We start from the raw sequence: 21,721 nt of genomic DNA, 5'->3' as shown, positions 1-21,721 counted from the left end.
GCTACTGTAGTCTCATTGCTACCTGAGTGCAATGTGCTGGGATAGTGGGTGGCCACATTTTGATAGCCCATCAGACTGTAGTGTTTGGACATTGGTGAAACAAGATTGCTGGCAATGTGGAAATGTTCCATTAAAATCAACGTACCAGCTTTTAAACGCATGTTTGGAAACCAGGACTCTGACTTGAATAGTTTGTGAAAGAGATTATGCTATGATTATGTCAGTCTGTGTCCGGAAACAGACCCATGTCTGGATTCAAACCGCCACCCCCACGGAGTTGAAATACTTACCTTGCCTGCTGCTTCAGGAGAAAAGGAGATCCACCAAGGCAGCAATTAAAGCCATTTATGCTTGGTAATTAGCAGCGTGTTCCAGGCTGAAGGGCCCCGCATATTTTTTTGAGTGTTTCACTCTGAACCGTCATTCAGAAAGCGACTGCGAAGCCGGCGCACACCTGTTTTGCATTTCTTAAGAGCCCCTTTAATGCAACCTTTTGTGTTTGCTCCGCCCCTGCCTTGAAGAATCCCCTCAAGGAAGCATGCAAAATCACAGCAGTGTGTTAGCTATGCAAACGGAGGTTGCTAATGGCTATGGGAACGAAGGAACCAAGGAGCAGGCGAGTGGGTGGGTGTGGAATTTCTCCTTTTGCAATCAACGCTAGGGCAGGCCCAAACTATGAACCTAAAAAGGGAGTGCCGCCTCATCCAGTCAAGACTGAGACCCATTCACCAGGATCAGTCATGTTACCACTCAACAGCATCTCCATCGGGTCTGGATTAAGCTTCAGTGTGTTTGCCCCTCATTCAACCTGTCATTAGTTCCAGACCCTGTATAGTGGCTGCTATTTGAATTAAGCACTTTTAACGGAGTTGATTGTGGTAGATTATGTAATTAATGCATTTTTAAAGCACTAACCTTTATTGACATATCTAACTATACAGACAATCCATGCAGGTTTTATTGAATATTAGAAATGAACTTTTAACAAATGTATCTGGATTCCTGGCCAAAGAATGTTTTCTACCTTTATATGGGGTGGTAGGAAATCTGCACCATTTTCCCCCAAAGTTTGATTCTTTCTGTGGGAAGAGAGGGTTTGAAACTTCCAGATTTAGTTTGGTACTGACAGGCATTTTTTTTACAGCACAGTTTGGTGAAATACATTACTGCCTTGGTTTACTGCTTCCTTTAATGGGGGTGGCACATGCATTGGCGGGATATGCCTAGGTCGCCCCAGCTCAGGTCAGGGAAATGTTGGAGGGGGTAGATTTAAGACTTCTCCTGGGCCATCGTCCAAATCCGAATTGGACCCGTGTATGCCTGGGACAAGGTGCCAATGAATGTTTGATCATGAGGAACTGAGGAGGACCTGGGAAAAATGTAATGTGTAGTTAGGCCCCACCCCCAAGACAGCTACTTTAAAGCTGTTTGATTGGTATGTAACTCTAGCTAAACTAAAGAACATTTATGGTTCTAATACAGATGTGAGTTCAATATGCCTTTCAAATAAGGATATGCTCATCCCAACATTACAGGAATATAATATGATACATAGATTTGCCAGTAATTTTGGAGGGATTATACCAATAACAGCTTCTTCCGCATGGGAAACATTTGCAGTGACAGCAGGGGGTTCACACAGCAGTTTTCTCCACAATTTCCTTGCTTTAGCCCTCCATGCCTCCCATTTCCACCCTCCACTGAAGGACTTCTAAAAAAAATCAGAACTTGCAATAACAAAAGATTGTGGAAGGGCTGTAGCTCAGAAGTAGAGCTGACTTTGATGGACCAAGAGTCTGATTCAGTCTAAGGCAGCCTCATGTGTGCACAAGTTACTAGTTCCTAGATTTTGTCTGAACAAAAAGTAAGCCTCTAGAACTTTTCCATACAGAGTTACAAGGGGAAGATTTCAGCCTGCACCTTCCTCCTTATAACTCCACAGAGAAAAGGGCTGAGCAAAATAAAATAGTGCTGATGTTTGGGGAGGAGCTGTGGCTCAGTGGTGTACCTTCCCATTCATATTGTGTCCAAAGGGTCTTTGACATCATTCCAAAAACCAGGTTTGGAAAAGATAGCATCAAAGCAGAAAACACAGGAGCAGGATGAATAGAGCATGATGTTGTATAGATGTTGTATACCATTGCTATGGTAAGGAATGCTATGGTATGGTGGATCAAAATGGCTGGGAGGGAACAGCCTATGATAGAAACAAACATCCCATTTTACCAGAAGTGCCATTGCTGAGGCTATCGGTGATGAAGAAATAGTTAAGTACTCCTCCATTTTGCCTTGGTCCACACTCCCCAAGTTACATTTTGTAGTGTATTTTCAACTTGATCTGGGAGCGACATTATGGTTGAACAGCAGGATAAATATATAATAAAAATAACAATTTTATGTTTTACATAAAGCTCTTTCTGATTTAATGAAAAAGTCTAAACAAAATTGAGCTTTGACAAATATTATACAGGTTCTGTGATTATATGCAGACATACTAATATTGCACATTTTGGCATCATGTTGCTCTTTAGGCAGATCTGCTGGCATACATTTTCAGTCCAAATATAAGGCTAAATTAATTTCCGTGGATTTTATGCATACATTTACAGGAAACAGGACTACATCCAAACTATATCCAGGCAGTTGCTTATGAATTATGCTGTAAAGTTTTCTTTGGATGCTACAGTTACCCTTTTGAATATAAAATGGATCCCGGATGTATCTTAATTTAAGAACACAGGTGAATCTGTTCATAATGCAGCTTAGTAGGTATTCAAGTTCCAAATGCCCACAGTTCTATTGCATTTTTCAAATGCAGCAAAATAATATTTCTGAAGAGCAACACAAAGGAGTGGAACAGTATCTGGCCTGCTATAAATACATTCTATTTTACAACAAATCCTGAAAAGTCAGATGTTAAGTTTAAAGACCCTCCCCCATATACCTTGTTTAGAGAGAAATAAATTAATCTGGTCTGAAAATCTTAAAAGCTTCTTGCTTAGATTTCACATAGGATTTTGCAAACGATGTTAGTTTCTGGAGAGCTTCGGACACGCCATCCCCTGTTAGAGCACAGCAAGGCTGTACATACCAATTTCGGTCATGACAGTGCTTCTTCATGTTGAATCTCCTAGTGATTTCCTCAGCGTCCAAAGCTCCAGGGAGATCCTGTTTGTTTGCTAGGACAATCAGAGGCACGTTCTTTACTCTGTCGTTCTTCAAGATAAGCTCCAGCTCTTTCTTCGACTCGTCCAAGCGTTGTCTGTCGGTGCTGTCCACAATGTAGACCAGGCAGTCCGCATTTTCCAAGTAGTTGCTCCAAGCGGTCCTCATTTTGTGCTGTCCTCCAACATCCCAAACTGTCAAGGCGAGATTCTCTCCTGTTTCTATCATCTCTACGTTGAAACCAACTGTTGGAAAAGTTAGGAAGACGTCGTTGAACTTCATCTTGTACAAAAGCGTGGATTTCCCTGCTGAATCGAGTCCAAGCATTAGGATCTGGGCTTGTTTGGCTTTAGAGCTTGCGAGCCCCATCCTTACCACACACTTTGGTAGTTTTCTTCTTCTGCTTTTTTAAATATATATATTTTATTAAGCAGATTTTGTTTTTCTTGATCTTTCACATGAAAAATGGCAAGTAAAGGAGAAAGAAATGGAAGATCAGGCTTAGTGCGATGCAACAGGAATAAGAGCATGTATATGTTTGTTCTGTGACCTTATCAGGGCGGCAGTATGCAAACAGAGTGTTATTAAAATATAACCTTCATCACTGCCTACCTGCAGGGTGGAGCTGACTTGAATAATGTTTAGTTACCGCAGCCAAAGGTTGCTTTATGGTGCTGATCAATGCCAAGACTGAGCCTACTCTTGTACTCTAGAAGCTCCTTGTCTTTCTTAATTCATGAGATGCAGGTGGGTGTATTTTTGCAGCATGAGATGTTATACTACCATTAATTCCTAGGATTAGATTGCAGTGCTCCAACATTCCTAATAGGGATGTTAATATATATATATATATTCATCATGGGTTCCTGTTGTTCTGGACATGCTTTCGACAGCCATGCCTATTGGCTATGAGATAACCATATTCTCTAAGAAAACTGCGAGAAATTCGGATCGATAGTCAAGTTGTCATGGATCAAGAAGCTGCCAGGAAAGAAGGTGTTGCAGCTCGCAGCAGCTGTCCCGAGTGTTTCACTCTGAGAAGTTAGACCTCTCACATCTCTTAAAGCAAGCATGCAGGCAGAGACTGCGTTCAGGCACTGAACAACATGGGTGATGTCCTACAACACCCAGTTTCTAAACAATTAAGGACTAATAAACCTGACAGACTTTGGCCTTCTGTTGCAAACTTATTATTATCTAAAATAGTAAGCAGGACATCACCAGGAGCGTGTGAAGTGGCAACCCTTAAGGGTTTCCTGGTTCCTATGGGCTCAAACTTCTGTCTATAAAATGCAAATTGCAGGCTCATGCAGCCTTGGTTTGCTTTGGGGCCCTGAAAGGAGGACAGAGATGTTTAACCCTTCAGCTTCCAAAGTTTCAGTATTCATATCTGGGCTTTCAGGTTTAGTATTACTATTTCAGAGAAGAAAAGATACACTTTTCCATTTAAAATGTTAATAACAAAGCAGGGATCCTGGTTTTGAAGTGAAACCAAGTGAAGGTTGAAGGGTTAAATGCATAAGAAAAGAGCAGCAATCCTGGGTAAGACCAATGGTCCACCAAGTCCAATATCTTGTTCCCAACAGTGGCTAGTCAGATACTATAAGGATACCATCGGGAAGCCCACAAGCAGGGTCTACAGACTGGGTCAGACCTTACCTGACTTCCTCAGCATTTGCCAATCAGAGGCAGCATTCTACTTGAGAATCCGGACTCCTTTATCATGGCTAATAGTCAACATAGGCCTATCCAACATAAATCTGTCCAACTCTCCTATTAAATCTCTCTAAGCCTGTGGCCATCACCACATCTCATGGCAATGAGTTATACAAGACCGTTAACTGTTCAGTGAAGTTTCATAGCGTGGACTTGAGTTGAAATATTATGGAAGACAGAGAAAAATTTATTCACTTGCTCTGTGTGTGTGTGTGTGTAAAGTGCCATCAAGTCGCAGCCAACTTATGGCGACCCCTTATGGGGTTTTCATGGCAAGAGACTAACAGAGGTGGTTTGCCAGTGCCTTCCTCTGCATAGCAATCCTGGTATTTATTCCTTGGTGGTCTCCCATCCAAATACTAACCAGGGCTGACCCTGCTTAGCTTCCGAGATCTGACGAGATCGGGCTGTACCATGCTGCCTTCCCTTCTCACTTACTCTATACCATGCATAATTTTGTAGACTTCTATCATGTCACCAAAACGAAAATGCTCCACATGCTTTAGTGCCTTATAGGGAAGGCAATCCAACCCTGTGATAATGTTGACTTTCTCCAACTCTTTAATTCCTTTTTGAGATGCAGCAGCCAGAACTGGTTATAGTAACTCAAATGTGACCACACCAGGGACTTCTATAAGGGCATTACTATACTGGTAGGGTTTTTTTTCTCAGCCTTTTCCTGATAATCTCTAGCATGGAATTTTCTTTTTATTTGAAATCACCATGGTACACCAAGTCAACATTTTCAGTAAGCTGCCCACAATCTTGTTCTATGATCTCCAGATGAGTCCCCGTTAACACATACCTCAACACATAGGTTTTTTCCTCCCAACCATTAATAAGTTTGTATCAGATTTTATCTGCCAATCTGTTGCCCATTCACCCAGTTGGTAAAGGAACTTTTGAAGCTCCACACAGTTCCTATATGTTTTCATCATCATTTCCTTTCATGGCCCCAAAGCAAACTGAGGCTGCACTAGCCTGCACTTTGTATTTTATGGTCAGAACGAGATCTGTAATCTTTATCTCATCTGTTTGAACTCTTAGAAAGTTTGGGCAGTACAAATGCACATAAGTAAGCAGTGAGCCTGCTATGAAACTGCAAAAGTATTATCTTCTCTCCTGGGCTGAGTTCTGGGAAATTGATTCTGCAAGGATACTATAGAATTTGGTCTCATTGGTAAGGTCTCATTGGCAGGAACCTGTGACATCACAAATTGTCTTCCCCTTCCTGGAAATATATTCAAGTATTTTTGATTTATTGTGCTTTTCAGTTATGCATGAGCTCATGGTGTACGTTTAAGAGATGTACGTATAGCGCTTTAAAAATAAAAAGGCAGACAATTAACCTGTAGTATGGAGGGAAGGATTATTATTGTTTCATTAAGGGATAAGCATATCTGTCATTTACATACTGATTGAGGGAGGATGCTGGACTCATTGTGCTGGGATGAAATGCTCTAAGAGTTTTATTTTTAAAATGTATATCTGTTTCCACACATAACTAGGCAGTTTGTATTCTAATCTGCTGGTTCCTCAGTAAAAGACTGGCTCATTTCCTAGGTAAACTAGCTATAAAAGGGAATGAAAGAAATTAATGAGGATAGTTCTATCATGGTTATTATCTGTCAGGGGCACATTGGCCTTGAAGGCCACCAGGAAAAGGTCTCAATGGGCCAATGGCCCAGGGTCCACTCCCCTCTGGGACCACCAAAGCCCCAGGCAAGGGTTGGCCACCATGCCAGGCAGGCAGCAGCTACCACTGCAAGCCAGTGGCCCTTGCCCTGATCTAGTTGGAGGAGTCGTCATGTGGCCCCACAAAACCCTATGCCAGTCAGGGATGGAGGTGCACTACCCCACTGAGCTGCACAGGGCTGGCAGGGCAGGCTCTTCCTCCCTCCTTCCTTTGGGGGGCAGGGATGAAGCTAGAGTTGCCAACCTCCAGGTGATGGCTAGAGCTCTCCTGCTATTACAGCTCATCTCCAGGCAACAGAGATCCGTCCACTTGGAGAAAATGGCTGCTTTGGATGGTGAACTCTATGGCAGTATACCCCATTGGAAACCCCCCAAACCCCACCCTCCTCAGGCTCCACCCTTCAAATCTCCAGGTATTTCCCAGCTCAGAGTTGGCTACCCTAGATGGGATTCTTTTTCTGGGCTACCTTTTTCTCCCATTCCACCAAATTAGCTATGATGGCTAAATGGAATCTTTAGAGGTAGGAACCCCTTCCATACCAGTTGTTGAGAATTGTGGGGTATTTATTTATTGCATTTATAGCACACCTTTCTTTAAAAGACTCAAAACAAATAGTAAAATATTTAATGATCCTAAATAGCAATAAAATACCTATGAAATAAAAAAAAATAGGAACAACAAGCTAATTTACAAAAAGGCCTACTGAAAAAAATGTGTCTTATATGGTTTAAGGAATGACAGAAGCAATGGGGGCTTTCCTAACTTGCTATGGAAAGTTATTCCACCAGGAGGGGAACTCCAACCAAAAAAGACCTATTGAGACAGATTATATTTGTCAGATGATCAGTGATTCTGCTGCACAATGTAACAGAAGAGAGGCAGTCCTGTAGATATGCAAATCCCTGGCCATGAAGGGGTTTATAGATAATAACCAAAACCTTGAATTGATCCCATAAAAGCAACTGCAGCTGCCTCAACACGAAACCAAACAGTCTTTTGTAACTTCTCCTTTTGGCCGGCGCATAAGTTTTGTTTTGTCACAGACCAGCAGCTGACAAGAGATAATATTAGAATTGTACAGAAGGTAAATGATTTTAAAAGCTATGAAATGTAAAATTGGGTTTTTAGCAAAATATACACATAAGCTTTCATTGGATACTAGCCTGGAATAAGTTGTAATACATGGTAACGAGTGTTATGAGCTAAGCACCAGGAATCTGCAGACAAGAGAGTTTGTTCAACCTTCTCAAAACCTCCCAGAGGTTAAATAAATAAATTTTAAAAGGCCCATCCATGGAGACTATTAGAACTGGCAATCTTATGTCTGTTTGCAGGACCCCCATGCAAGATTTCAAGCTTTACTGAACTGGGGTCAGCAGAGTGGTGGTGGCTAAAATCAGGAAGAGGCTTGCCAGTTACACAACAAAGCAAAATCTCTTCAGATGCCACTGACCACTGACTCCAGACTCAGAGCAGAGAATTCAGCAAGGTCCCAGCATTGTATCAATACCAGATCAAGGAGTTGAGCACAGAGAGTGTCATTACACCAAGCAATGGAAAGGGCAGAGAAGGGTACCCATCAATAAACACAGCTGTTTGATTTTGGTGCTCCAACCGTGCATAGCAAGAGAGTCCACTACTACTGCACATGATCCTCTGGATATACATAGTCTAATTTGTGGAAATGGAGCAATGTTCATATATTCCATCTGTGTGCAGCTTTAGTACACGTGATGGGACACCAGAGTTTTAAGGTAACATAAGTTTGCACATACCAAAACCGTATGTGCATAGAAAATACATGTTGTCCCATGCACACATATAAAGAAAGGATCATGCATATTGTGCAGTCTTATTTTGGGTGGCTGAAGCACCAATATCGAACATCTTAAGAAGTGTTACATTTGGGAATGAAAGTGCTGTTTTAGGGGAAGGGCTGTGGCTCAATGGTAGAACATCTGCTTGGCATGCAGAAGGTCCCAGGTTCAATCTCTGGCATCTCCAGTTAACAAGACTAGGCAAGTAGGTGATGTCAAAGACCTCTGCCTGAGATCCTGGAGAGCCGCTGCTGGTCTGAGTAGACAATACTGACTTTGATGGACCAAGGGTCTGATTCAGTATAAGGCAGCTTCATGTGTTTGTTGTTCAAGTGCTCTTTTAGTATATGCCTGGGGGTTTAAATGCCTTAATCCCCTGCTGATGTTAATACTTAATACGTGTCAAATAGTAATGTGAATGGAAGGAGACACAGTGTTAAGTAAGTATACATTAAAACAAAATCTGTTATACAAAAGTGCTCTGTGCACCAACAAAATGGAACAAGTGGGAAATCTAATGAAGATGAATGTCCTTAGATGATGGTATGATTTATTACCCTTGAGGTTCAGGGTGGGTAGCAATATTTCTTCATCTCAGCAGGCTGTGACGTATGCCTCCGTTAAGGAACTTGAGACTGAAACTGTGGTTTGTTTTAAGGCTGCCTGGTAAATCAGCTGTAATCTGGGACCCTGTTGGTCCTGGGACCAAGTTCCGCATTCTGTTTCATAAACTACATTTGCTTTCTTTATGACCTGTTGCCTGCAATCTCTACCACTTACGATCCTTTCCAATAAACCTCCGGCATCAGGCGACCTTACAAAATCATCAGTCCAAAATGGTTCCCCAATAGGGTTGTCAACTTTGGGTTGGGAAATCCTGGAGATCTGGGGGTGAAGCCTGTGGAGGGCATGGTTTGGGGAGGGGAGAGACCTCAGCAGGTATAAAGGCATAGAGGTAACTTTCCAAGCAGTCATTTTCCCTAGGGGAACTGATATCTGTTATTTGGAGATCAGTTGTCATTCTGGGAAATCTCCAGGCCCCACCTGGAGGTAACAAAAATTCACTGATACTGTAAATAGAAGTACTTGCAAAATAACAGTAACAGGCTCACACAAAGTATAAAAAATGCAGTGTAATGGTGAAATACAAAACAAGTGCAAAAAATACTAGTGACAATGATACACAACAATACACAATGACAATATACAAACATCACTATTGATCAAAAGAAACAAGACAGGTCAAAATCAGTATTAAGACCATTAGGTACAAGAGTACTGAAAAGATATATGAAGCGCATTTCGTGCTGCAATAATATCTTCTGGACATCATTAGCATTGTGTGTTTGGTCTTTATACACCCATAGGACAAAGAATCTAAGTTCATTCTCTCCATACTTTTTTTTCAAGAAAATGACTTACGAGAGGAGCTTCCAAATTATGGGCACGTATACGAGATCTGTGTTCCCTGATACGGAGATGTATTTGCCGCATCGTGCTACCTATGTAAAGTTTCAAACAGCCGCAAGTAATGGCATAAATAATTCAGCTTGTAGCACAGTTCGAAAAATGCAGAAGTTTAAAACGAAAGTTAGAGGAGATGGAACTAAATTCTTTAACAGGGAGACTAAGAGTACAAATGGAGCAGGAACCACATTTGTGGTGTCCAATAGTAGATAGTCTCTGAGATGGTTGTAAATTGTCAGAGGACTAAAGGATCCCTGAGGGAACTTGTTCTCCTTAGTCCAATGGATTTAGAAGACAGTAATTCTGTTTAGTATTGCATTCTCCACTATTTAAAAATCAGGTATGGGGAATTCAGAGCACACTGTGTAAACATAATTAGCTGATTGTATTTATGTAATATTTTCAATGGATTTAGAAGGGTGTAACTCTGCTGAGCCCTGACCTGGATAGCCCAGGCCAGTCCAGTCTCATCAGATTTCAGAAGCTAAGCAGTGTCAACCCTGGTCAGTATTTGGATGGGAGACCACTCGGGTTGCCAACTTCCAGGTGCTAGCTGGAGATCTCCTGCTATTACAACTGATCTCCAGCTGATAGAGATCAGTTCCCCTGTAGAAAATGGCCGCTTTGGCAATTGGAATCTATGGCATTGAAGCCCCTCCCCTCCTCCAACCCCACCTTCCTCAGGCTTCACCCTAAAAACCTCCCGCCAGTTGCAAAGAGGGACCTGGTAACCCTAGAGACCACCAAGGACTACCAGAGTCTCTATGCAGAGGCAGGCAATCCACCTCTGAACGTCTCTTGCCTTGAAAACCTACTGGGGTCACCATGAATCAGTTGCGATTTGACAGCACTTTCCACACACATCTCTGCTTAGGACTGCACTATGAAAGAGCTCAACTCCTTTTAAAGTCAATAGATACTAAGAATATCTGTCTACGGGCCAATGTGGATGTTCTCTGAGGAGTTTTTCCCCTTTCTGTATTGTGCCCCATTATATAATCACTCAACTCATGATGTTCTGCCTCCCCCCCCATGTTTCCTATTTAGAGTGCTAAAGAGGGAACAATTAAAGGCATAATACCCTGCTTTGTATGATCTACACAATGAGAAGCACCACACAAAAGAAAAAAGTGAGTTATAGAACATCTAAATGGGCTGAAAATGATGACTGAAGAGCTGTAATTAAAAAAAAAAAAACCTGGTATATTTGGTCCATACAGTTTTACTGTGCATTACCAGATTAGATTCCCCACTCCTCCACATGAAGCCTGTTAGGTGACCTTGGGCCAGTCACAGTTCTCTCAGAACTCTTTCAACCTCACTTACCTCACTAGGTGCCTGTTGTAAGGAGAGGAAGGGATTGTGAGTGGCAGCCACTTTGAGACTCCTTACGGTAGAGGAAAGCAGGGTATAAAAACCAACTCTCCTCCTCCTCCTCCTCCTCCTCCTAATAACCCGATTGCACTATTTTAAATGCGGAAGTACATTAATTTAATTGTGCCTTGGTATTCAGTTCCAGCTAAACTCGTTCCTTCCTTAATACTGGAAGCAGTCCAGCTCCATTCAAATAGCTGGAGCTTTGCCATAGCCTTTAACGAAGTGAATCAGGCACCTATGATTTTTACAGTCAGTTAATCTGAATGGTATCAGTCTGTACTGGAAGCCTGTTTTAAAAGTGTTATGTTCTTCCAAGGGCTTAGTTCTGAATCATCTGCCCTTCCTCCTGGCTCATTGCCAAGAGATTTCGACATCAACCCTGGCTCTGGAAATAGTTTATCTTGCTTTCACACAAAAGCCCTGATCGTTGTTGTGTGGAGGCTTCAGTCAGCGGGACTTCCTTCTGAGCAAACAGGGATAAGATCGGGCTGTTTCAAGGAGGCATGGCGATTCAGAATGGAAGCATGTTACTTGGGAGGAGGGGAGCATCAATGAAGTGTCATTAAAAGTTGTCGCTTGTGGTTTGCTGTAGAATTTTGTTCCCTCGGCAACAGGCTCTTTGTGGCAAAACCAGAGGGTGTACAGAAGAGGAGGAGTGAATTCCACAATCTGCTCAGGTCCAAACAGTCGAACAGGGCAAGAAGAAAGCCGGATGACTCAGATTGCTTATCAGCAGAACAAACAGTATACCTGACCTGCTAAAAAAGAGTCTCAGGTCTTAACATTTTGGCTTCTTTGTTAATTACAAAACGTCCCTGGGAAGCTGTGAGTTTTAAATAGAAGGGGTTTTTGTGTGTGTGTGTGTATGTGGGGGGCTTGGTTTAAAGCCCTTTCGCCTCAGGCTGTTTCCCTGCTCATAATCTCTCCAAACTTCCACCCTACCTGGAAGCAAAATATACAAGATTAAAATAATCAACCAATGGGGTTGCCAGCTACAGGTTGGGAAATACCTGGAGATTTTTGGGGTGGAGCCTGACAAGGGCAGGATTTGGGGAGGGGAGAGACTTCATTGCCATAGAGTCCAATTACCAAAGCGGCCATTTTCTCCAGGGGAACTGATCGGCTGGAGATCAGGTGTAATAGCAGGAGATCTCCAGCTAGTACCTGGAGGTTGGCATCCCTATCAACCAACAATGCAATTGTATGCAATGTTATTCCAGTCTAAACAAATGGAGTAACTCTACATGTTCAAATGGCTGCTAAATGGGGGGAGGGCTACCAAATCCAGCAATTGGAACTATCAACACCATATATACACCATAGCAAGGACCATAAATGCTGCTGGATTTGACAGTTCCTGTCTCTGCTGGGGAAGGAAGGAATTCAGGTTCCACCTCTCCTTCAACAGGAGATCAGAGAGGTGACTACACTAACCATCTGTTGCAGTTGGGGAAATCCTTGAACGCAACACACCTTAGCATGCAAGTATATCACTGACCATGGAACCCATCAATGCCTTAATGTGAATATTTGGTAATATCTGTTACCCAAAATGGGTGTCAGGTTTTTTTTTTAATGGAAAATATCAGTCAGAGATGCATTTCTAGTTAACGTTTTTCAGCCAGGAGTACCAAAAACCATTTTTGCCATCAAGTCACAGCTGAATTGTGGTGACTCTGGAGGGTTTTCAAGGCAAGAGACATTCAGTGGTGGTTTGCCACTGCCTGCCTTTGCATCGTGACCCTAGACTTCCTTGGTGTTCTCCCATTCAAATACTAACCAGGGCTGACCCTGCTTAGCTTCCTGAGATCTGATGAGATCAGGCTAGTTTGAGCTATCCAGGTCAGGGCAGGAAGGACAACGGAAGGTCAAAAACTCCTGTGGAAGTCACTTAGGGTTGCCAGGTCCCTCTTCACCACTGGTGGGAGGTTTTGTGGGAAGAGCCTGAGGAGGGTGGGGTTTGGGGAGGGGAGGGACTTCAATGTCATGGAGTCCAATTGCCAAAGTGGCCATTTTCTCCAGGGGAACGGATCTCTATCAGCAGGAGATCAGTTGTAATAGCAGGAGATCTCGAGCTAGTACCTGGAGGTTAGGAAAACAGAAGCAGCAGAAAAATGCAGAAATTGTTGTGCTGTTGTAGAAAAGTAGTGATATTTAGTATTCATATCAAACTACATGTATGTAACATAAAACATATGATACATCAAATAAAGCACAGAATTAATCCTTAGTATATACACTGATATACATAAGTGAGTTCATATAAGAACAAGTGCTAATTGCACTGAATGCAATAATATAAAACATTTTATATGTTTTATAGGTCATATATATGTTTTATAGGTCATATATAAAACATTTGCCAACAAAAAATGCTACTCAGTGTCTTGTGGTTCCAAGGTTCATAGGGTGTGGTTTCTTGTTACAGAGGTCCGGTTATCACTCTGTTTTGGCTAATGAGCCTTCTTCAGGGACCACTATATGCATAATAATAAATAAACAATAAAAATAATAAGCATAATAAGCATGTAGGCATAAATTATGAAGAAGTTTGCTTATATAGGAAATAAGACATTTCTATATCATTATTATACTTACACGCTAGCTGTTAATAACCTGCTTACGCGTTGGCCACAGATCAATGTCTCCTTTACATTTTTAAACAGTATATTCACAAGCCTAATTGCTAATAGATTACACCTGAGCAACTCCCTTAAAGGTGCAGTAAGATGTCATAAATAACAAGCCAAGTCCAGTGTTGTATTAAGTCCATTAGGATACAGCGTATTAAAGAGGTGGATGTACTTAGATTCTTGACGTCGCAATAACAAATCAACATCAGTTTTTTCATTTCCTTGCTTCACAAACCGCCACAGTACAAAAAAGGACAAATCTTCATCAATGTGGTTGATGTCCAAGAAGTGTTGCATGAGAGGCGCTTCCAGCACGTGGGTCCTAATTCTCGAGCGATGCTCACTGATACGGTATTTTACTTGTCTATTCGTCTTACCAACGTACCAATATTGGCATGCACATTTTATAACATAAATAAGGTACTTAGAGTCACAATTATTGAAACTGTTGATAACAAAGTTACGACCTGTTACAGGGTTAGTAATTTCTCGAACTGGTAACATAAATTTACAGCTTTGACATGATCCACATTTAAAATTCCCTTTAGGTAGGGTGGAAATTATATTGGATTGTGTGACATTTCGTACCAATGCATCCCTGAATGAACGGGTGCGTTTATATGCAATACGGGGTTTTTTGGAGCAACCCGGTAGATGTTGAACTAAATGCCAATGCATATAAACAATTGGGATGTTCCTAATAAGAGGAGACATGGATGTATACTGAAGAACACAAGTAAGTTGTGTCGATGGTAATGTAGATGTAGATTTCTGTGTTAATAATTCAGTTCTAGATTGTAGAGTCTTTTTTAAGGACATCTGAATTATTTTCCTAGCATAGCCTCTATGTGCTAAGTCCTTTTTGCACCGTTGAGCTGCTTGTATAAAGTCTGGCTCATAGGTGGCATTATGCTTAAGCCTAAGTAGCTGGCTATAAGGAAGGTTGTTCCTCAAATGTAGTGGATGGAAAGAATTGTAATGTAGGAGAGTGTTGCAATCCATGCTCTTTCTATAAGGGCGGACCCCAAGGCTACCGCATTCCTTCTTATATATGGTAACATCCAAAAAAGGAATCTCAAAAGGATTCGATTCCCCAGTCAATTTAATATTAGGATCCCTTTGGAGACCAAGCCCTATGAGGAATGGCTGAGGGAGCTGGAATTGTTTAGTCTGGAGAAGAGGAGGTTGAGGAGGGACATGATTGCTCTCTTTAAGTATTTGAAGGGCTGTCACTTAGAGGAGGGCAGGGAGCTGTTCCTGTTGGCAGCAGAGGATAGGACTCCCAATACTGGGTTTAAATTGCTGTGAAGAAATGTGAAGGTGTGAAGAAATGCCCCACACTCTGGAACTTTAGTTAAAGTTTACTATAAATGGGCCTGTATTTTACCCATTCTCAAATGTTACTAAGTGCTTTTTCCTGGTTAACAGGACTTGAAGAGAAAAAGAGGGTGGGTCTGACTCATCTCCCAGCAAAAGAGCCTTCCAGCTCTTTAAAAAGGTAAAGGTAGTCCCCTGTGCAAGCACCGGGTCATTACTGACCCATGGGATTACTGACCCATGGGATTATGTCACATCTCAACATTTACTAGACAATGTTTATGGGGTGGTTTGCCATTGCCTTCCCCAGTTGTTTACACATTACCCCCAGCAAACTGGGTACTCATTTTACTGACCTTGGAAGGATGGAAGGCTGAGTCAACCTTGAGCCGGCTACCTGAAACTGACTTCTATTGGGCTCAAACTCTGGTCGTGAGCAGAGGCAGCTTACCACTGCGCCACGGGGAGTAAACCACAGGTCCTAACTAAATACATCATTTAACACGTGATCGCCACATGGACTTACAGTCAGACTGCTGAGCAAAAACCAACATGGCTTCTGCGGAGGTAGGTCCTGTCTCACTAACTTTTTAGAGTTTTTTGAAAGAGTCAGTAAGGATGTGGACAGGAATGAGAGGGTGAAGCATATTAAACAAATAAAGAAATGTTTAAAATAAAACATGAACACAGAGTCGTACAAACAGGGAGGAGGGACAATGAGATCTAATGAGGGAATGGCAACTGGAATCAGGTATGGTTGGTAGGCACATGACCCAGCAATCCTTGCAAAAGCTATGTAAATCTGGGTCCAGAAAATGCTTGAATGGGACACTGCAACCTTTCAAAAACCATAATCAATAAAGTTGTGTTTTGTTAGAGAGAGGGAATCTTTGGAAGGCCTGGAGCTGGGATCGCTGTTTCACACACTTTAAACAATAAAGAGGTATATTTACAAATACTTGCACACTTCCTGAGAAATCACACATAACATGGATGATCAAGATGCAAAGAACTAGATAGGGACCAAAATGTTGTTATGCTACACTGTTTGTTTTGATACAGATTACAACACATTTAGAATGAGAAGAGCACATCTAACCCTGGTTACTCAGAAGTAAGCCCCATTGCCTTCAGAAAGACTGATTCCCAAATAATTGTATTGGACTTCAGCCAAAGGATAAATGATGGGTACTCATTTTACTGACCTTGGAAGGATGGAAGGCTGAGTCAACCTTGAGCCGGCTACCTGAAACTGACTTCTATTGGGCTCGAACTCAGGTCATGAGCAGAGCTTGGACTGCAGTACTGCAGCTTACCACCGTGCGCCACGGGGCTCCACCTCTTTAGGTATGCAAATAAATAATTATTCTGATGAAGACTACTTCAAAATGGAGCAAGAGCCGCAACCCATCAGAAGACGTCTATCTGCTGTGAAGACAATTCACAGATGTAATTGCCAAGGATTTTCCTTTGAGAGAGATCACAGAATGGAGAAGAGAAAGGTTACAGAGTGGAGTAGGACTTTTGACTCCTTGCCAGGAAGTTTTCTGTGAACTGTTTATCTCAGAGAAGGAGTATAGTATGAAACAGGATTTTGAATTTCTTGTAATAGGGTTGCCAGCTCCGGGTTGGGAAATACCTGGAAGAGAAGGAGAAGAGTTGGTTTTTATACGCTGACTTTCTCTACCACTTAAGAAAGAATCTAACCGGCTTACAATCACCTTCCCTTCCCCTCCCCACAACAGACACCCTGTGAGGTAGGTGGGGCTGAGAGAATATGACTAGCCCAAGGTCACCCAGCTGGCTTCATGTGTAGAAGTGGGGAAACAAATCCAGTTCACCAGATTAGCCTCCGCCACTCATGTGGAAGAGTGTGGAATCTATTTTACGTATAGATTAAAGAGCATTGAGGATAAATGGATCCTTGGGTACCCTATACTGCAAGTCCCAACGAGCTGATTCTGACTATCTGACTCACAATAATGGGTTTAAATTGTGGGTGGAAAGGTACCGACTGGATATTAGGAATTTTTTTTTACAGTAAGAGTTGTTTGACAGTGGAATCAGCTACCTAGGTGGTGAGCTCCCCCTCACTGGCAGTCTTTAAGCAGAGGTTGGACAAGCACTTGTCAGGGATGCTCTAGGCTGATCCTGCATTGGGCAGGGGGTTGGACTAGATGGCCTGTATGGCCCCTTCCAACTCTATGATTCAATGATTCCTATGGCAATCCTTTGCTTCCTGCCAGCAAGAAATGAGTGAAACCAACAGAGCTAGCTAACCTTTCTACCCCAAACATTGATTGCCGTTGATCCACCATAATATTTATTTCATTTATACCCCACCTTTCTCCCCAGTGGGAACCAAAAGTGACTTACTTTTTTCTCCTGTCCTTGTGAATGGACCATAGTCATCCAGCAAGCTACCATGGCAAAGTGGGAGTTTGAACGTGGGTCTCCCAGATCCTGGTCCAGCATTCTAGCCACTATATCGCATTGGCCCTTGATGAGCTGTACCAGATGCTGCTGATATGTCTAGCAACATCAGCAGCAATGGATTGCTCTTACCCAACTGTAGCCAGAGATCACCTATCAAAACTAATAGCTCTGTTCTGAAACCTGGCTTGACGCCAGCTTAAAGGTAGATGCCTCATCCAGAAATACCTGCAGTTGTTCTGCCACAACTGCTCAGTGTCGTACATGATTAAAGATACAGGAAGTAAATGATTTAAAAAGTGCAAATTCCACCAACATGTGGATCCTCTGTTGTGATTCCACATGCTCATGATGTTGGAAGAGCGACACCTGGATTTCAGACCAAGGCTTCCGTGTGGACCCACTCAAGGTCTTTCTTCTTTCCTTCTAAAAAGTGGTGTCAGTGTTTTTCACGGTGAAACCTCTGTGCCGTTAAGACTAGCCAAAATATCATTAATAGCGAACAAGAATTTGAGTCCCCCAGAACCCTATCAGGCTGGATGGTCAGTACAAAAAACAAGAAAAAGATTAAGAGGAGAAATAGAACATCCACCTTGATAAACATCTAGTCTGATTGAAAGGCTTGGTTGCTGTTTTGTTATACTTTTGGTTGTTCCCAGTAAAAAGGGTATTTACGCTACTGTTGTTTCTGGCTTTTTTCTGTGCCTTTAAAAGCATCATAATAAACAGAACTTATCATCATCCCTGTTGGTAAACTGTGCCTGTTGAATTTTTGATGCTTACACAGCCGTTACACAGGAATAAGAAACAAAAGCTAGCTACCCCATCGGAAAGATGGAAGTTGTTCTTTAGATTTACTTTTGTTTAACTTCTCCCTTAGAGACAAAACAAAGCATTTAGTTTCCCTGTTTCAATCAGATATCGGTTTCACACCATTGGGTAAGAGCCCAAAACTTTGGGTTGGGAACTTTGGAGGCAACTTGACTACATTTACCTTTATTTGGGGGTATTTTGAGCTGCAGTGGAAGGAGGAGGCAAGAAAGTATTGCTCCATGGGTTGAAACCCTTTCATGTATGGACATGCTCTGTGGCAGGGGTCCTCAAACTACGGCCCGCGGGCCGGGGCCGGTCCCCGGAGGGCTTTTGTCTGGCCCGGGGACCGAGAAAGCCAGTCCCCCCTTGCCCTCCTCCCCAGAGCTTTTCTGGGCTTCCTGGCCGCTTGCACCCAGCCGGAAGCCTCTCTCCCGCCCCAGTCGCCCCCTTCCCTGCTCCCTCTCCAATCTAAAACCCCCTTTCCTGGGAGCACAAGGCGTCTTGCCACCTCATGCGCCGCCCAGTCGCCCCCTTCGCCCTTTCCCTCCCAGGCCCCAAACCCCCTTTCCTGGGCCTGGTCGCCCCTTCTCTTCCGCAGCACGCCCCACCGGGAGACTTCTCCCATTGCCTAGCTTTGTGGCCTGGCTGGGCCTGGCCTCCTCGAGCTCCATGCAGCTGTGCCTGGTCCTTCGGGCCCTCCACGATTCAGCCCAACATGGCCCTGGCATTCCTGTTTTGGCCGCAGTCGGCAGCGTTCTCACGGCTTGGGGCTCTCTCTCCTCCTGGAGGTATCCTTGTGGCCTGGAGGTAATTGTAGGGGCCACTGGGGGGGGGGGGTGGGCATATCTCCAGGGAGAAGAAGAAAAAGACTTGTGGCCATTTATGCACTGGAGGTTTTGCCTTGGATTTGCCGCTCTCCAGATGCACATTTTCCCCATCCGAATTCTCAGAACTCAAAAGTAAGCTCCCCCCAGCCCCGGGCAGAGTTTGGAGAATTCGGATGGGAAAAATGTGCATCTGGAGAGCGGCAAATCCAAGGCAAAACCTCCCGTGCATAAATGGCCTTGGTTTTTACATGCCGACTTTCTCTACCACTAAAGGGAGACTCAAATTACCATACAATCCCCTTCCCATACCCTCCCACAACAGACGCCCTGTGAGGCAGGTGGGGCAGCTGAGAGAGCTCTAACAGAGCTGTGACTTGCCCAAGGTCAGCCAGCTGGCTTCGTGTGTAGGGGTGGGGAAACCAACCCGGTTCACCAGATTAGCCTCCGCTTCTCACGTGGAGGAGTGGGGAATCAAACCCGGTTCTCTAGATCAGAGTCCCCGCTCCAAACCGCCACTCTTAACCACTACATTTGTAAGGCGCAGGCACTTGCCGCGGACTCCAGCCTCTTTATTCCCCATTAACTCGCCTCTGTGCATGCGTGCGGAGAGGGCAAGGGAGGCCGGGGCAGGGGCGAGGCCGTGTCTGCCGAGGGAAGGCCGAGCCCCAGTCACAGAGCGAAGGGGGAAGGTCCGGGCTCGGGAGGAGGATGCTTTTCAGGAGAGCCCCCTCGCACCGCCTCCTCCCCCCCCCCCCGCACACACGGGGAATTTGTTCATATTTTTTTCAAACTATAGTCGGGCCCCCAACAGTGTTTGAGGGACAGTGAACTAACTGGCCCCCTGTTTAAAAAGTTTGAGGACCCCTGCTCTGTGGGATCCAAGCCTTGATGTAGTATTTTCAACATGATAACACAATAATTTCAGATAATGGCAACAAGGATGAAGACATATTTTATGAGAAATACATTCCTGAACAAATTTTCAGAGGACTCATGCCCCCAGTGACAGAATTTTTTAAAGCTGGCTGTAGATACATTTAAACATGTACAATGCCTCTGCAAAATTTCAACAAAGTATGACTACAATCCAATACCTATTTGTTGCGCTGGCATGGAATGCCCCAATAAATGTGTATTTACCTGCATCTTGATAATATCCATGTATTGTGTAATGTTCTACACCTGCATTTCTAACATATTTTACCAATAATAATCGAGTAGGTGACCATATTTGCAGCCTGTATTAGCCATTTTCTAAATATAGGACTATACTATAATGGGACTCCTGTTATCTAAGGTATGAAACAGTGCTACATTATGCTACAGTGCTTCATTATCCTACATAATAATATATCTAACTGTGAACTTGGCCTGAGAATGAGGGTAAAGAAATCCTCACAATGGGGCCATATACCTATAAGAGAGACGTCTTTATAAACCAAAAGAAATCCCCAGGTTTTTTTGAATACACTTAAAATAAAATAGAAGGGGTGAACTACAGTTTTAAAATTAGTGATGCAGTAGTTTGATTTTGAAAATCAAGGTGAGTTATGGGAGAAAGGCCGGCCGGCCGGCCAAGAAGAAAGATGTGAGGGAGCAAAGCTGGAGCGGAAGGACAGAGGGAGACAGGAAAGAAAGAAAATGAAGCAAAAGGACTGGTGGGAGAGAAGGAATCAGGAAAAGGGGAGAAGATGAGGGAGCTGCAAAGGAGAGGGAAGGAAGGAAAGCAGAGACAGAATGGGGAAGAGGACCAGCGGAGGAGAAAAGATTCCCCCTAAGAGTGTTTGCAGTTCCTCTGCTTGTCCTTATCTAAATTTATATCACGGTAGAATTAAAAGAATACATCATTTTCCCTCCCTGTACCGTCAAAAAGAAAATACCTATCTTACTTTATGTTGATGACATGGTAATTTTGTCTCATTTGTAAAATGGGTTATAGCACCTTAAGTACCTATTGCTCTAAGAACATCTTAAGAATTGATTGTGCAAAAAAACTAAAGCTGTCCTTTAAAGGAATTTAAATGCAGTTGTCAAGTAAAGCAGATTGTCCTGTCAAGACTGAATAGGAACAGTCTTTTTGCTATTAGCTGTTGGAATAAACATTTTGAGTCAGCCAGGCTAAAAGCTTATCAGTCATTTTCAAGTATTGCAGAATTATGCAGGTTCCATTGAACCTACTATGGAACTTTAATATCGAATTTATCCCCCCAGTTATTATATGAATGTGAAATCTGTGGCTGTTACGGTGTTTCAGGAATGGAAGAATAGACCACTAAAAACCATTTTGGGTATATCGGAATCACTCCAGCCTACATATTAAGGGTTGAAATGGGGATTCAACCTACTGTAATGAAGAGTATTGGAATCCTCAACAGAAAAGGTTGCTGAAGATCTGCTTTACTTGATAACTTAATTTAAATCCCTCTAAATACACACTGTTTATTGAGAAAGCTGGCCAAA

General features: G+C 43.0%; 1 protein-coding gene across 1 annotated transcript; it reads right to left on the bottom strand.

Moving 5' to 3' along the window:
• Nucleotides 1-2,964: 2,964 nt before the first annotated feature.
• ARL14 (ADP ribosylation factor like GTPase 14) lies at nt 2,965-3,534 on the bottom strand. The gene has a single exon (XM_056850229.1). The coding sequence runs from the start codon at nt 3,532-3,534 to the stop codon at nt 2,965-2,967; it is 570 nt and encodes a 189-aa protein (XP_056706207.1).
• Nucleotides 3,535-21,721: the final 18,187 nt, after the last annotated feature.

This window comes from Euleptes europaea, chromosome 5, assembly GCF_029931775.1.
Source record: "Euleptes europaea isolate rEulEur1 chromosome 5, rEulEur1.hap1, whole genome shotgun sequence".
Lineage (NCBI taxonomy): Eukaryota > Metazoa > Chordata > Lepidosauria > Squamata > Sphaerodactylidae > Euleptes > Euleptes europaea.
This window is presented reverse-complemented; position numbering and strand designations above follow the sequence as displayed.

Coding starts and splice junctions, on each gene's coding strand:
- ARL14 (XM_056850229.1), bottom strand. CDS start 3,534: ATGGGGCTCGCAAGCTCTAAAGCCAAACAAGCCCAGATCCTAATGCTT.